We start from the raw sequence: 14,477 nt of genomic DNA on the forward strand, positions 1-14,477 counted from the left end.
TTTAAAACCGAATAATGTCTTTTACTGAAGCGCCTGATACAGGTGTGGGGTAGATAAGCTTTCAGGCACACTTGCCTTTCTTTGGGTCTGAAGTAGCAGACTATCAGAAAAAGAAGCTGTTAATTCCAACCTGAAGCTGCACTTACGTTCTCAAAACATTCATCATTTTTCCAATTGTATGAGGTGGTCAAATAAAAATATTACTTCTTCCTGTAAATCTTTTATTCCTAAAACAAGAATTTCAGACCTGAACACCCCCCCCCCTCCACTGCAGGCTACGCGCTCCTTCCCTTGTGTGTGGAACACAGTCTCTTACACTCCAGTGAGGCTCCTCCATAGATTTGCTTTCCGTAGTTATCCTCCAAAATGGCCCAGGAGGCCAACTTTAGACAATATAAACATCTTTTATTTTTCCGAGAGTGCTTCAAAGTTAAATTTGACTTAACTAAAAAGTGCATTCCAGGGTGAACAACTGTACTCTGCCAGCACAGTTCAGTTTAGCCTCCCCAGCAAGACTGTCAGAAAAAAATCCACCCCTGAACAATTTCTATGGATGCTACAGGCAACAGGCACTTCTGAGTAAACCGGTAGTGACAACTACAGTTAATATATGCACATGATTATATAACAAAAACAAAATCCATCACCAGTTAGGCTTGCCATACTCAATACCCTTTTAGTTTTTCAAAAAACTTTTTTTTTTTTTTTAAATGTGCTTTTTATGGCTTTGCCCTTGTACACATGGGTCCAGCAAGGTAACTGAGGACTCCAGCTGCACCGCTTCTTTCACCTGGCTGGTCAATATGAAAAAAAACACCTCCTTTAGCCAATCGTTACTATTGTGCCCATACCTCCATTATTCCTTCCATTTGTATACGCCATTAGAAAAATAACAGCTTTAGCAGCGCTGAGATAGAAAGCACTCAGCAACTTGCCTGCATACCTACTGGGAATAAAACCATTATATCCTGAGGTCTCAGTCCCCTACACTAGATATTATTATGTGTTTAATAATATCTATTCACCCCAAATCGGCCTATGACCAATTTACCCCTGAAGACGACTAAATAATAAGAGATGGCTGCTGGAACAAGAACTAAGGTAACTGATCACTCTCTGCAGGAAAATAAATCGAAGAGGTAAAGCTTGGAGATAATTGCTACAAAGGAAAGCTCATTTTCTGGACTTTAAGACAATTTCATAAAAAATAACAAAAAATAGACTTTTTAGTCTTTGTTTGTAAAAAGCCACAGAAACATGTGTTGTTCTTGCCGATTGAAACTCAACACTTCCAATTACTTTACTGGTAATTTACCTCCAATCGCTGGATTTTAAGTTAATCCCCTCTGAGTTCTCAGAACATCTACAATGGCAATCACTTTGCCTATTAGCTGAATAGCCTTTTGGGAGATCTTTCTGCTTTTCTCTCAAACACTTTTTTTGTTATAAAATATTATTAACTTAAAAAGCCAAATGCCGCAAAGACAGTAAGGGATACGCACAGTCTGCTCTGAAGCAGCAGCAAGGGGCCTAGCAATGAGGGCAGACTAATTTTATTAACTTCAGGGAAACTTCAAAAAGCTTTAGGGCTTTAATGCCAGACAGAGACGACCCCAAAAGTCAGTTTAAGTGCTGCATAAACAAAGGATTAGGGCAAGAAAAAGCTGAAGGCTCCTTGCATTTCTTGTTTATATTGTCATATGACCTAGTGGGAGTGGGAGAGGGCTGCCTCTCTGACTTTAATCCCCCATGGTGTACAGTGGCGTTTCAGTTCACTGACCTACATTACGATAATATTTTTTTTAAATTTATGGGCAGAGGTGCAGCATCAAACTCACTTAAGGACTTTAAAAAAGAAAAGGGGGCGGGAGGGGGAGAAATACTCAGAAGAGAAATTTCTGGCTAGTATAGTCTCCCCCTCTCACTTGGGTTAGATCAGCAGCTTAGAAAGGGATTTCAAGTTCAAAGGGAACGTCTCTGTTACTCTTGTTTTATGGCTTAGACCAGAGGACACAATAGCACTGAGTTTATGAAATATCCCTTCCCACTTGGCTTTTGTGTTTGCAGGGAAAAAAGTAAATAGCACTTTATAACCATAGGTGAAGTACGTACATCTCTGGCAAATAACCCTTGTGCTAATACCAAAAAGTTCACAGAAGAATATAAAGCTCCTCACACTCTCCAACTCAGCAGTGCTTAGTATACAGCATATTGCTACAGCACATTGCTCGCAAAACCGCAGTTACATGCGCTGGCACCCAGTGCAAACCATAGTGTAACGCCAAGGAAGAACTATGGGATTTCCCTTTGAGCAGGAATAACAAGCTATGCCACCTACCCTGTTAAACCACCCTCATTTTTAAGAAAGCTTAGAAAATACTGTCATCTGAACACCCTCAAACAATCTGTCACATGCATTCTGAGGGCAGATAACTTCATATCTTAACACTACTTTGGAAAGAAATATGAGGATCAGAACTGAAGCACGCAACTGCAGATCAAACAAACCAGTGCTACAGTGAGATAGGAAATAAGATTTCAGAGAAAGTAGAATACTAACTTATATTAAAAGGTAATAAAATATAAATATTGAATGCTAGAAAGACAGAAAAGAGCAACCTTTTCTGATTCAACTTATGGATGGTTTTCAATTAGCAAAAAAGATTTTTAAAAGTGATAAACATGTCTGAGGAGTATCTTCAGTAAACAAAATTATCCATTGAAATCAAAGCAGAAAACAGGAGGGGGGAAGGAACAAAAAGAATATAAGACTAAATCTGAAAATACCAAGTATTTTTATTGCCTTACTGTACTTTAGACAAAGTACACTTGAGACATCTTCATCATGATCAGTAACAGCTCATTTGTTTCCAGAAAAAGTTTCAGAACAGTTTCCATTTCTGTCAGAAATGGGAATATTTTGGAGGCCGCAAATTCCTACTCTTTTCTTAAAAAGGGTTTGTGCATTTAGGAAATGGCTGTACATGAGGCCACAGAAGGGCAAAATAGAAAGAAACTGACAGGATTTCATTGACAATGGGGTTTGCAGTTTGATTCTCCAAAGACTGTTCTAGTTTTTGGTTTATTACCAAGACCTACAGGTGAAGGACTTGGTACAAAGAAAAATTTGGTCAGCTACATCTTTTCCTTAAGAGCTTACATCAACCTAAAAGTATTAGAGGCTTTTCTTCCTGGAATTCCCTCCAGCACTAGAAGCTTTTAGTTGCGTGCTGGGCTCTAAAGACCTTCTCATCATCTTCCAAGCAAACAGACGAAATTTCTGCCTTCGAAGATCCATCGAGGACAGATGAGAAGAAAAGTTCATCTCCTTCTGTACTTCATGTCTCATTACTGCTTTTCTAATAGAGCAAGAACCCAGCACAAGGACACCTCCACATATCCACTGACTTTGGCTTTCAGATGGCCACATCTCTCCCCAGCCACATTTCTTGCATCAAAGAAACCTCTTCCTTTCTTTGCCTTTTGCCTTCTTTCCCTGTAAAGGTGCAATTGCATTTGGGAATTTCTGACAGGTGGCCATAAACAACCTTCCCTTCCCTGAGCATTCTGCCATCACTACAACCTAGTTAAAACCAGTACAGTAGTGGAAGAGGAGTCTTTATTATTGAGTCTGCCCATAAGGGAGTAACAGCTGCGTACCAGACCTGACTGAATTTAAAAAGAGGTGAAGGAAACATGCACTGTAAAGGTATATGAGGATGTTACTGCTCTGTTTGTACCCCATACATGCCTGGAGACATCAACACCAGCTGCCGCATAGCTTTTAAAATTCAACCTGGCCGTGATGGAAGGATGCAGAGAAGACTGCCAAATTGGAGAGGGCTCCCAGGCCATGGTTCTGATCAACCACAAAGACTCTGGTTGTATCTCCACAACTGAAGAACACTCAAACATTTTCTTCAACCGCTTTGAAGTATTTTAATATGGCAACCTCAGGCTCTGAGGTTTTAAACAGTCATAAGGAAACATCAGTGAGACAAGACAAAGTTCATTTTGGACAGTGCCTAATGAGTGCGTAGCAGTAAGTTAACAAGCACAGTGATAGTAATTTGTTTCTACAGGAAACTGCCCAGATGTAACTTGGGGAGGTCAGAGAAAAACAAAGAACAGAGGCTTACAAAATCCTCACAGAAAATTAATCAGGGAATGAAGACAGGCCAGCAAAGGGTCGCCCAGAGCAATTAACAGTGATAGAGAGGAGAGGGCCAACTCAACAGACTCATATCCTGCTCTGAAGACTCCAAACGGACATACAAACCCCCCAAGTCTGTCCCCTCCCCTGATGTTCTGCAGCTCCACCCTCTGGACCCTCTGCCCCAAGTCCAGCAGCCCGTCATCTCTCTTGGACAGCAGCTTCCTTCCGATGCCTGGTTAACACAGCTCACGATATCCAGCCATACAAATCTGTGCTATGCTGGTGAACATTTGTAATTCAAATCCTAGTGAAGGCATACAGTAGAGGGACGGTTACGGTTCAGTAATATGTGTTTTTAGTTTCACTTTACCTTTGTACTTTAAAAATGCCTAGGAAATTACATTTATATAAAACCTAAGTTATTTAAGTTGCAGAATTGAGCACTTAAGAAGTTAAGAAATGCCAGATGTCCATACAACCTTATTCCTGTCCCTCTTTGATATGCCCCATGATATAGTCTTTACATGACCACATCCAAAAAAATTTCACAGGAACCCTGCCTTATTAAGTGCACAGAGCAGAGGCACAGGGGAACAGAATTAATGTTGCATAGGCAACTGTAAATCTGGTATTTCCTAACTTTCAAGTACTTGATTTTGCAACCTAAGTAACATTCTTAATTTATTTTTGTATCCAATAAATAAAATGGTGTATTGGTTGCCTTACTGACAAACCGATTCCCCCACAGGTGACTCTTACACAACCTCAGAAAAATCAAGACCAGCTGTCCATACACTTGTAAGACCCAAAAGCATGTCTGCATTTTAAATTTAATAATATAAATAATAACCATAGGTGTTACTCAAACCTTGCAAAATTCTACTACCCAGTCATGTGGAACATGCCATTCTTTTGTTGGTGAGTGAACAAAATATCACACTTTTCATATGAGTAAGCACATTCTGTGACTTAGCTGGCACACTTTTTTGACAAATTTATTAAACTCTGTTAATCCATGTGTTGTGTCAGTCAGTAAAAATCAGCACTCTTCTTAGTGCTGTTTAACAAAAATGGTATTTCTGTTTAATGAGCATACAGCCCTCCCTTCCCCCACTAAGCTTCCTTCACAAAACCTTTTACTCAGAAACAGAACAAGAGCCAATAAATAAATGCATCTTTTATATTCCTATTTTACAGTGCATTTTAACTAGTGAATGTGCTGTGCGCTTTTATTCACCTGATTGCCTTCATCTCTGTATTATTACTGTATTTAGCATACCATCAGCAGCCAAGCAGAACCAAACAAACTCATGTTCAGACTTCAAAGCAGGAAAAATATTAATTGTGGCGTCTGCATGTTTACAGTAGATGGAGTGACATCCACCACTTCTCCCAGCCACAGTCACAGAGGTTCTGTGGACAGCCCAGGTCACTGCCAGTGCCTGCAGGCAGCACTCCTTTAGTTTTCACTGATCGGCCTGGTCTTAGGCCCTGCCTGCCTGTGCCTACATGACTTTGCACACCATGTCAGTCACCCAGATCTTGTGGCACAAAGTGTCTGTCGTTGCCTGACTGATGCAGTGTTTTACTTACTATCCTGCTGGAGCTACAGTGCAGCTATAAGTAAATAGCAAAGCTTTAGCCCCAGTAAGCCAACGAAATGTCCCCTATCCAGAAGCTGGATGGAAGAATCCAACTACCTAAGCAGATAAAATTTACTTCCTGTTTGTAGCAGCACCACAACCATGCAACAGAAAATGCAAGGAACAGCATTTCCACGACAAATAGTTTACATACAGTGCATGGGCACAACTCTATGAAACAAATTCCGGTATTACTAATATCTGGAAAGAATTCAGTGAAAAATATACCAAAATTGCTCTCACGTGACCCTCTCCTCAGAAATCTTCTCTATCCCCAAGCAAAGGCGACCTTCCCTAAAGCTAGGCCTCATGCCTCACGTGAACCATGTTGGATGTACCCCCTTCATTCATGGCCAAGTCCATTTTTCCTCCTTCAGCAGTTTGGTTTAGTGTGCGGTTGAGCTATTATGAACTTGACATGCACTCTGTAAATTATATGTTGGTATTTTCAGTCATAAAAAAGCCGTACGGAGCCGTAAGAAAATATGGCTGATAACTATTAAAGTTTTTATATGCCATTTTCGCAACCACTTCACTTCAAAATGCCTGCTCAGAAACACCAACTCGCTAAAGCATAGTTTGGGTATACCATAGGCTTGTAGTCAACATATTTAAATAATATTTTCCTCACAGATTTCCTGCAGCTGCTTACTATTACTCATGTCCACCATCTTATCCCCTCTTCAGGAAGGCCAGAAGGATCTGTTAAGTGGTGGTGACAAAGATCTTGCATTTGACCACTCAAGAAATGCATTTGCTCTGACACAACTCTGGTTATCCTACTGTGAGAGGAAAAAAAACAACACTGAAAAGATGCTGAAAGATAAGCTTTTTATCTTCCACTCAGATGCTCTGCCTCTCTGATAAAAATCTTGATAACTTATCCTGCTTTCACATCTCACTCTTGCAACAATACTTTTCTCCTTGGGGACACTCAGATCACACCAATATTCAAACAATCAGTAACACCTTGTTATTAGGCAATAAGTGATCCTCTGGAAATTGAGCATGCTAGCTACACGATGGCCCCAGTCCCCATGAGAAGAAAATGAGAAAATTCACTGTCCAGCAACCCACAGAACTCAGGAACAGTGTGGCTGTGAATAAGAACTAGGACAGCCCCATGGCCATGACACATGAAAGGAAACTGCTGAAGAAACGAAGTGCAACTTGATTACCATCAAGTAAGCACAGCCTAAAAGCAAGGCAAATAGTGAAGAAAATACATAAAAACACTGAAGTACACAGAGAATTCATTCTTCTTAATGTCAGATGAATATAGAAAAAAATTATCTTTAGGAAGGACAAGCCCATTCTCGTAGAAAAAAAACATTGTTATGCTTAAAATGGGAAAAAATCACAATTGAGGTCTGCATTTATTTTCACTTAACAAGCTTGAAAGTGCGTAAGGTGCAGCTTGTGCTCTGCAAACAAGGCAGAGTTTTCCTTCTCTTTTTGTCTCTCCCCAAGAACTACTGATTTACGAGCATCCTTAACAATGGGACCCTGCGACAACCATTCTAAGATAAATCCTGCTTGTGCAAACACTTCTCAAAACAGGCAGAATATCTGAGTCATGCAGGAAAGCATGATGCACTTGTACAGTTCACCTTTCAGTTGAAATTCACTGCATTCAACCTGCATGTCCATGGAAGTCAGAGAGCAAATAATATGATAAACATAAAGGATTTATCCCAGGAACTAAGTAACTGCTTCGTGAGTCACACTGGAATTAAGCTGTGATGCTGCTTTGAGGTAGGAAAAAAGAAATCAGAGGAAGATATTTCAGAGATGGTTAGGATTAACACAAGTCTCTTTCCCCTGCAGAACTGAGCAGGGTATGTGAGCAGCCTGTCTCCAGAGGCACACGACCAAGGACAACAGACACTGTTTATCTTCATAATTTGCTTGTCTGACTCCAGGGGCTGCTGACCTGCTACAGCTTTGCAAGCCCACCCTCATGACCACCATTCCAAGGGACAAACGTTCTTCACAGAATCTCATTTGCTGCTTTTTTTCACCAAGACTCCCACATCACTATCCTTAAAGCGACGCTGGTGTTCACAATAGCGCTCCCAGCTCTGCTTTTACTTTTTTTTTTTTTTTAAATCAGTACAAGCCACTTGTTGCCAGCCTAGCACTTTTTCCTATTTAAAGTACATTTGTCAGGCAGCCAAGGTTTTGCAAAAGAAAGTACCCAGAGGGCCACAGCCTGCCTGCACATAACCACGCAAGAAAGCACTCTTGACAGAAACTTCCTTCCCTGTACTTCTTCCCTCTCAAGTCCTCTCTGCATGAGCAAACTGGACTAGTGTTTCATATAATTTTAAAATCAAGTTAAGCAAATACGAACCTTTGCAAAGGCCCTCTTCTGATTTTCCTTAATGCTAATCCCTAAAGATTTACTCTGACCCCAAAACAAATCTGTATTAAAGCAAAACACAACCATCCACACATTTCTGCAACAGTTTAATTGCACCAAGCACAATCATAACCCTAGTTTGAATTGCATGACTCCTTCATAACCAAAATGCAATTCCAGCATGGGTGCAGACCCCAAAAATTTACCATCTTGGTTAGAGCATGGTTTCTACACCATGCAGGGCCTCAGACAACGCTAAGACAATAAATATTTTGAAGCCAAATTTCTGAGATACTACAGTAAAATACCTAAAAAAAAAAAAACAACCCTTCAGCTAGTGCATAAATGAACAAGAACACGAGAGAGGGCTCAAGGATACACTGCGAAGAGGTAAATTTCAAGATCCCTGTGGGCTGTCACACTTTCTTTCCCAGCGCTCCACTCAGTCTCAGTATTAGAGAGGCAAGATACCAAAAGGAAAGGGAGCAGCGCAAAAGTGGAAGGGCACTTTAATTTTTGTAGAACATTTGCCATCAGTGGAGCAGGTAAGAAAATCCAGGGAGCTTATGCATAAGTTTCCAATAAAATGTACTAATTCAAGGCCATTGGCTAGTTTATGTATGATTTGGACTTTTAAAAAATATGGTGTTTATCTAGTTCACGGATTTGATTTCCATTTGAAACAACAGAAGTGTCAACGTTGCTCTTAGAGAGCCAAAAAAACACCTTTGGAAATAAATATCCATCTTTTATTAAGAAAATAAACCTTAAAATCCAGGGGGGTGCTGTGCACAGGAGACACAAAAAGCACCGTGATGCTGAAACTTGATGAATTCACAATTCTTACTGTTCCCTCAGTGCTCTGAAATTAATCCCAACAGAAACAAAAAGCCAAACCATAAACGCCTGATTTCTCCTGGGCAAACCAGTGGTTAAACTGCAGGGAATTTATTTTAATTCTAGTGGCAAGCGGGGGCTTGGGAGAGCCCCCAGCTGATGGGCTGCAGCACTTCAGCCGGCTACAGCCCAACTCTGCCGCAGCAGGGCAGGCAGACGTTACGCACCCGGCCTCCTCTCTCCCAGCCTCTCAGGAAGCTCTGAAGCCGATTTTCCCCAGCAGTATTCTCTGGAAGAAAAGTTCACTTCTCATGAAGGTAATTCAGATTTTTTATTTATTTTTAATGCCTCCCCAGGGAAGGTGAGGTGGGGGGAGCTTCCTTGCTCAACAGAGAGAATGAAATTTTCCTGTACCGGTGCCAAGAATAGACACCCTAAATTCAGCGATCCTAATCTCCAGCCATCCATCAGCAGCAGGGTGGGTCCAGCTGATTCAGATTTTCTATTAGCTAGTGACTTTGTGTACTAAAAAAAGTCGCTGTACCACCCAATTGTTCCTGCTGCTCTCTGCTCTGCGAAAGCACAGACTTGGTAGTAGCTACCTCGACAAATGCCTTACGTACTTCCCCAGCAGGCCTCTAACTGGCACCAGTCCTCTTCCCACCAGCCCTCCCGAGTCCCTGCATGCCCCTCTGACTTCACAGCAGGAGCTTTTGCTACGGCAGCGTTTGCTCCGCTGTCCTTCTGGCAGGCATCAGGGAAAACACCAACTCGGAGCATCTGCAGTACTGCAGGAGCCAGAACCTGAGGACAAGCCTAATCCGTAGATAGGCTGATGGTTCAGTGGCAACTGTTCATTTACAGGGCCAATTACTATTCATACAGACTGTGATCAAGGCCCATATACAGGTCACACTGTGACATTTGAAGGAGGGTTAACAAACTCTCCAGCTTGGAGTTTATATCTGAACAGTTCACTGACGTATAAGCCTAGTAAATTAGTGCACTGGCCAGATATTAAATAACCTACATTCATTGGTGATTTTCTGTACAAGAAATTCAAATATGAATAATATGATTAATGTTATTCTGTTATTTACACAGTAAAATCAATAGCAGAACAAGTAAACCAGCAAAGCACTTAAAAATAGCACTAAAAAATTAAAAAAAATATGGCCAAGGCTCTCTGCAGTCAGTTACTTCAGTCAGACAATTTACATTCTCACACTTGGCACTCTGCAGGTTTTCAACACCCATATGCAAGTGCCATGCATTGGAGCAAAAATAAAGAGAGAAGCTGAGACCAGTTCATTTCAGTTAAACAAAAAAAAATCAAACACCACACATCTCTGGGGGTCACAAAACCTTTTGTTCTCATTCATATTCCTAACAGCCACAGAGAAACAAAAGGACTTAGTAAGCCAGGCATCTCTGGATTTTAACAGCATGGGCCACGCGCAAGCAAGTAAATTTTTAGTGGAGGTAATGGCAAACGTTTCATGAGTTCAGATAGTATTAGAGCATCAGAAGAATACAACGTAAAAAAATGAAAATGAGCAGAATTGGTATCCAGACATTCACTTTTGGTCTAACCTTCTCTGCAGCTTAGAACACAGACTACTTTGGACTCCATATTTTCGTTCAACATCACCATCAGGCAAAAAGAAAGGTAGCTGACCATTTCTAACAAAGGAAAATCACGAGATACCTTCTAACAGTTTTGAAGAGTGACTGCTGACCCATCTTAAAGGTAAGTTTTTCAGAAAGTTAGATACCCTCTTGTTAACTACCTTCCTACTGACAAAATTGGCATAAAACCAACCACCAAACAACACCACAAAGTTCTCTAGCTCCTTTGCAAAGAATAGCCTCTAAAGTCATTAGTGGAAACACAAAGGAGAAACTCTGGAAAAGCAAAACCAACACAGAAGCCTCTGAGAGAACGGGGCAGAAATATGAATTGCCTATTTCATTAATATAGTGAGGCATTTAGAAAAGGAATCTCACTAATGCAAAATCATGCCCTTGGAAGGAACTTCATTTATTTTTTACTATTAAGTTAGTAAAACAAACATCTAAGTATTCAAGAAGCCTACACTATAAATTGCAAACATAGTGAGCTACGTTGATGAGTGTTTAGTCTCCTGTCATAAAGTAAGGAGAGACCTTATTCAGTACTCAAAACAGCTTCAATGGAATTCTGAGAAGTAGCAGCAAGAATGCTAAATGTTTTGTTCAAATAAACCAACTTTTGGATTAGGAAAATAAAAATTAATAGTTCTTTACCCAGATGTTCATAAAGCACCTAGCACACCAACTTATCAAGTAAACACTTGCTAAAATTTTCAACTATGCACATTTAGGGGTAAGCAATTAAATTTATATATTACACATCTCTATCTAAAGACATACATCTTTAGATTTTAATGTACTGCAGACTGTTAAACACATCAGTAGAAAGCTGGAAGTTTTGTCAACTGTTATACATGTTATGTTGAAAAGAACAGATGACCCACTTAGGAAGGCACACAAACAAGGCTAGTTTGCAGGAACACAATGGCTAGACCATCAAAAGGATCAATGAAAAAACAGTATCGAGTTACTTAACACTGTATTGACCTAAATAAACTTGTCACTCTTAAGCAATCATCTCTGACTCTTTGCAAACAGGAAACATATAATACATTAAGTATACAAACATAAGAAAACATATATAAAGACTCTGGAATACAGCAGTGAAATTCTGTTGCACACCAATATATGTAACTCAAACAGAACAAAGATTTCCCCTCTCCCATGTATAGCATCAAAAGAACAGCTTACCCTTTCCACTTGTCCTTCTTTGTGCTTCAGCTTGTACACTTTCAGCTTTGGAAGGAAAGTCTCTACGTAGTTCTTGTCTTCCATGCCTTGGAGCAGTACCCCATGGAATGCCAATCTGCAGGTGTTTGCATGAATATCTGTATCCAGCTTGGAGCCGATCACAAGGCACAGTTTAGGGCAGGTGACAGGTTTTTCAAACTCTAGCAAAGCCCACTGTTGTCTTGGTAGCTGGACTTCTGATTGGTCATTTTCTTTGTTCTCCTCTGAAGATTTCGAGTCCTTGGACAAATATTCCTCTTGATAAAGATAATCTTTTTCAAAATCAAAAACATTCTCTTGAATTTCTTCATTGAAGTCAGCAGGAGCTGGACTGAAAAACATCACTCTTCCCATGACTGTTTCATGACCAACGGTGATATGGAATTTAGCCTTGGTCTGAAGAGCTCCTCGAAAATACTGGATTTTCTTCAGCGAAATTATTGCAGCATGGATGGTGTGAAGTGATTCTGGGGTGCAAATCAGCCCTCGTTCCAGTAGTTTGGGATCAAACTGGGTCACACAGATGCCTACTCTGTCACCCTGCATAGCATACGTCACAGGAGTGTGGAACATCTGCATAGACTTGACTTTCTTTGTCACCTATTGATGAAAGAGCAAGAAAGAAAAAAATTAATTGCACACAAGCACATCACAAGCATAAAGCCATGTCACACCCTTCTCACTTCTAAGGAGGCTGATGTTCTAGAAGGGTGCACAATTCAGAAATCAGAAAGTGAAGAGGCTAAGAACGTGATGCTATCATTTAAAATTAGCACAGGTTTGCGTCTTACCTTGTTCTATTTCTGTTCACGAAACTGTAGCATTACAATGGCCAGAATTATGTCGATATTTGCTCCATCTCTACTGCAATAACTTCCTACTGTCTACAAATCAGGTATCAGATATACCCACACCATGGAATAGCTTATTCAATGTACTCTCTCCCAAGCACCTGTACCAGCAGAAATGTAGTAGTACAACATCCATCCATGCACCTGCCTCACTGCTTTTCTACCCGCTTCCATTATTTTTTTCATTCACTTTTTTGACTTGGTTAAACTCAACTGTGAAGTGCTCAGAACAAAATTGCTTTCCTTATAGTGCATTTGTACAACACCAAGCACAATGCAATCTTGTAAACTATCACATCAAATTAATTGATAATACAAAAAACTAAGATTGCATAGCCTATTCCATTCTACATATTACAAAAGAAAAAAAAATCTTCAAAGTCTTTTACTGCAAATATTTGTATGCTTATAAACAAGGCTAGCATCACCACCATTAAAATCTGGGGGTTCCACCTGTTATGATTATCACACGAAAAGTAGAGCACTGGTCACAAATTAAAATCTATTAAAATATGTCTGTATTAAAATCTAATAAGGTTGCCCCATTCTATTACTTATTCGAAGGAGTTCTTCAGCAGAAGAGTGAAATAAGCTTTTAAAGATCAGTCTTGGCTCTGCTTGATCAGACCAAGCCAATTTAGTTTAACAAGGTTTCATTTTGGCTTTTCTTTCAGTTCTGTAAACCATCTTTCAATAAGATTTTTCAGGTTTGCGTGTAACCAAAAGTTTTTTCTGATAATATGTTTATGTTACCACCTGTTGCATTCATACTAACGGGCGTTGGAGAGTTGACCACTCTGCCTGAAATCCTTACATTAGATACCAAGATTTTAATACTGAAATGACATCTTTGGCAATAAAAATACCTCTCCTAAATAAATATTAAGTACTTGGACAAGAGTCCTCAGTACAGAAAACTTACACACAACATTTTTGAAAGGCTGAAACCTCAAAATTCAGATCCAAGAACCAAATGCTCCATGGGAAAGCGCTTTTCTAGAGATCATTTCTTGAGTATGTTTTTATCAACATACAATGGATTATACTGTGGAATGTGCACAGAACAAAATCAGTAGCAGACCTCCACTCTCTGTATCACTTTCTTTTCTGCTCTCTTCGCTTTTTGATAGCTGTGGAATTGGTACTAAGAAAAGGTTCATGCCAAATGCTACTGTGCAATTTTCAGCATTCATGCCATTATTATGTCTTACTCAGCTGCAACTATTCTCAAATTAATCCTCCACCACTGCATATACTTTAGCAACCCATCTTCTAATCCTTGCCTATCATATCTTCTATTCCTGGAAGTAAGAACTCAAAATGCACAAGCAGCGATGAAGAGAATCCCAAATCAAGCGCGTTACAATCAGACTCGGCAGATCTGGGGTTCATTCTCAGTATGTCACACAACTTAGAGCACATCATTTAGGTTAGACTACTCAGAGCAGTCTAGAGAAGTTAACTTTATTAATCCCAGAATTATCTACTTGCAGGATAGCATTGAAAATCTCTGCTTTTTCTCCTGCATCTTGGATGCAATGTGTAAGTGGAAATAAAGTGTTTATTCACCTTTTCCTTTTCTACAAAGCCTGCCAACTCTATTTGAAGGGCGTAATACTTGACCCCATACAAATCTTTGTGTGTCTTCTCAACACCACCAACATAAGCAATACTAAGAGAAGACTGTAGAAAAGAAGACAGAGAAGGACTCATAGGAGAACAAATTGTAGGAACTTAGATCAAAATAAATTAGGTGAAAAGCTTTT

General features: G+C 39.9%; 1 protein-coding gene across 1 annotated transcript in view; it reads right to left on the bottom strand.

Moving 5' to 3' along the window:
• Positions 1-14,477, bottom strand: part of EEFSEC (eukaryotic elongation factor, selenocysteine-tRNA specific) — a 123,878-nt gene that overhangs the window by 42,675 nt on the left and 66,726 nt on the right. The window contains exon 5 of the mRNA XM_040568841.1: positions 11,822-12,460. Within this exon, the coding sequence (XP_040424775.1) occupies positions 11,822-12,460 (639 nt within the window). The remainder of the gene's footprint in view (positions 1-11,821; positions 12,461-14,477) is intronic.

This window comes from Cygnus olor, chromosome 10 (genome assembly GCF_009769625.2).
Source record: "Cygnus olor isolate bCygOlo1 chromosome 10, bCygOlo1.pri.v2, whole genome shotgun sequence".
NCBI classification, from domain to species: Eukaryota; Metazoa; Chordata; class Aves; order Anseriformes; family Anatidae; genus Cygnus; species Cygnus olor.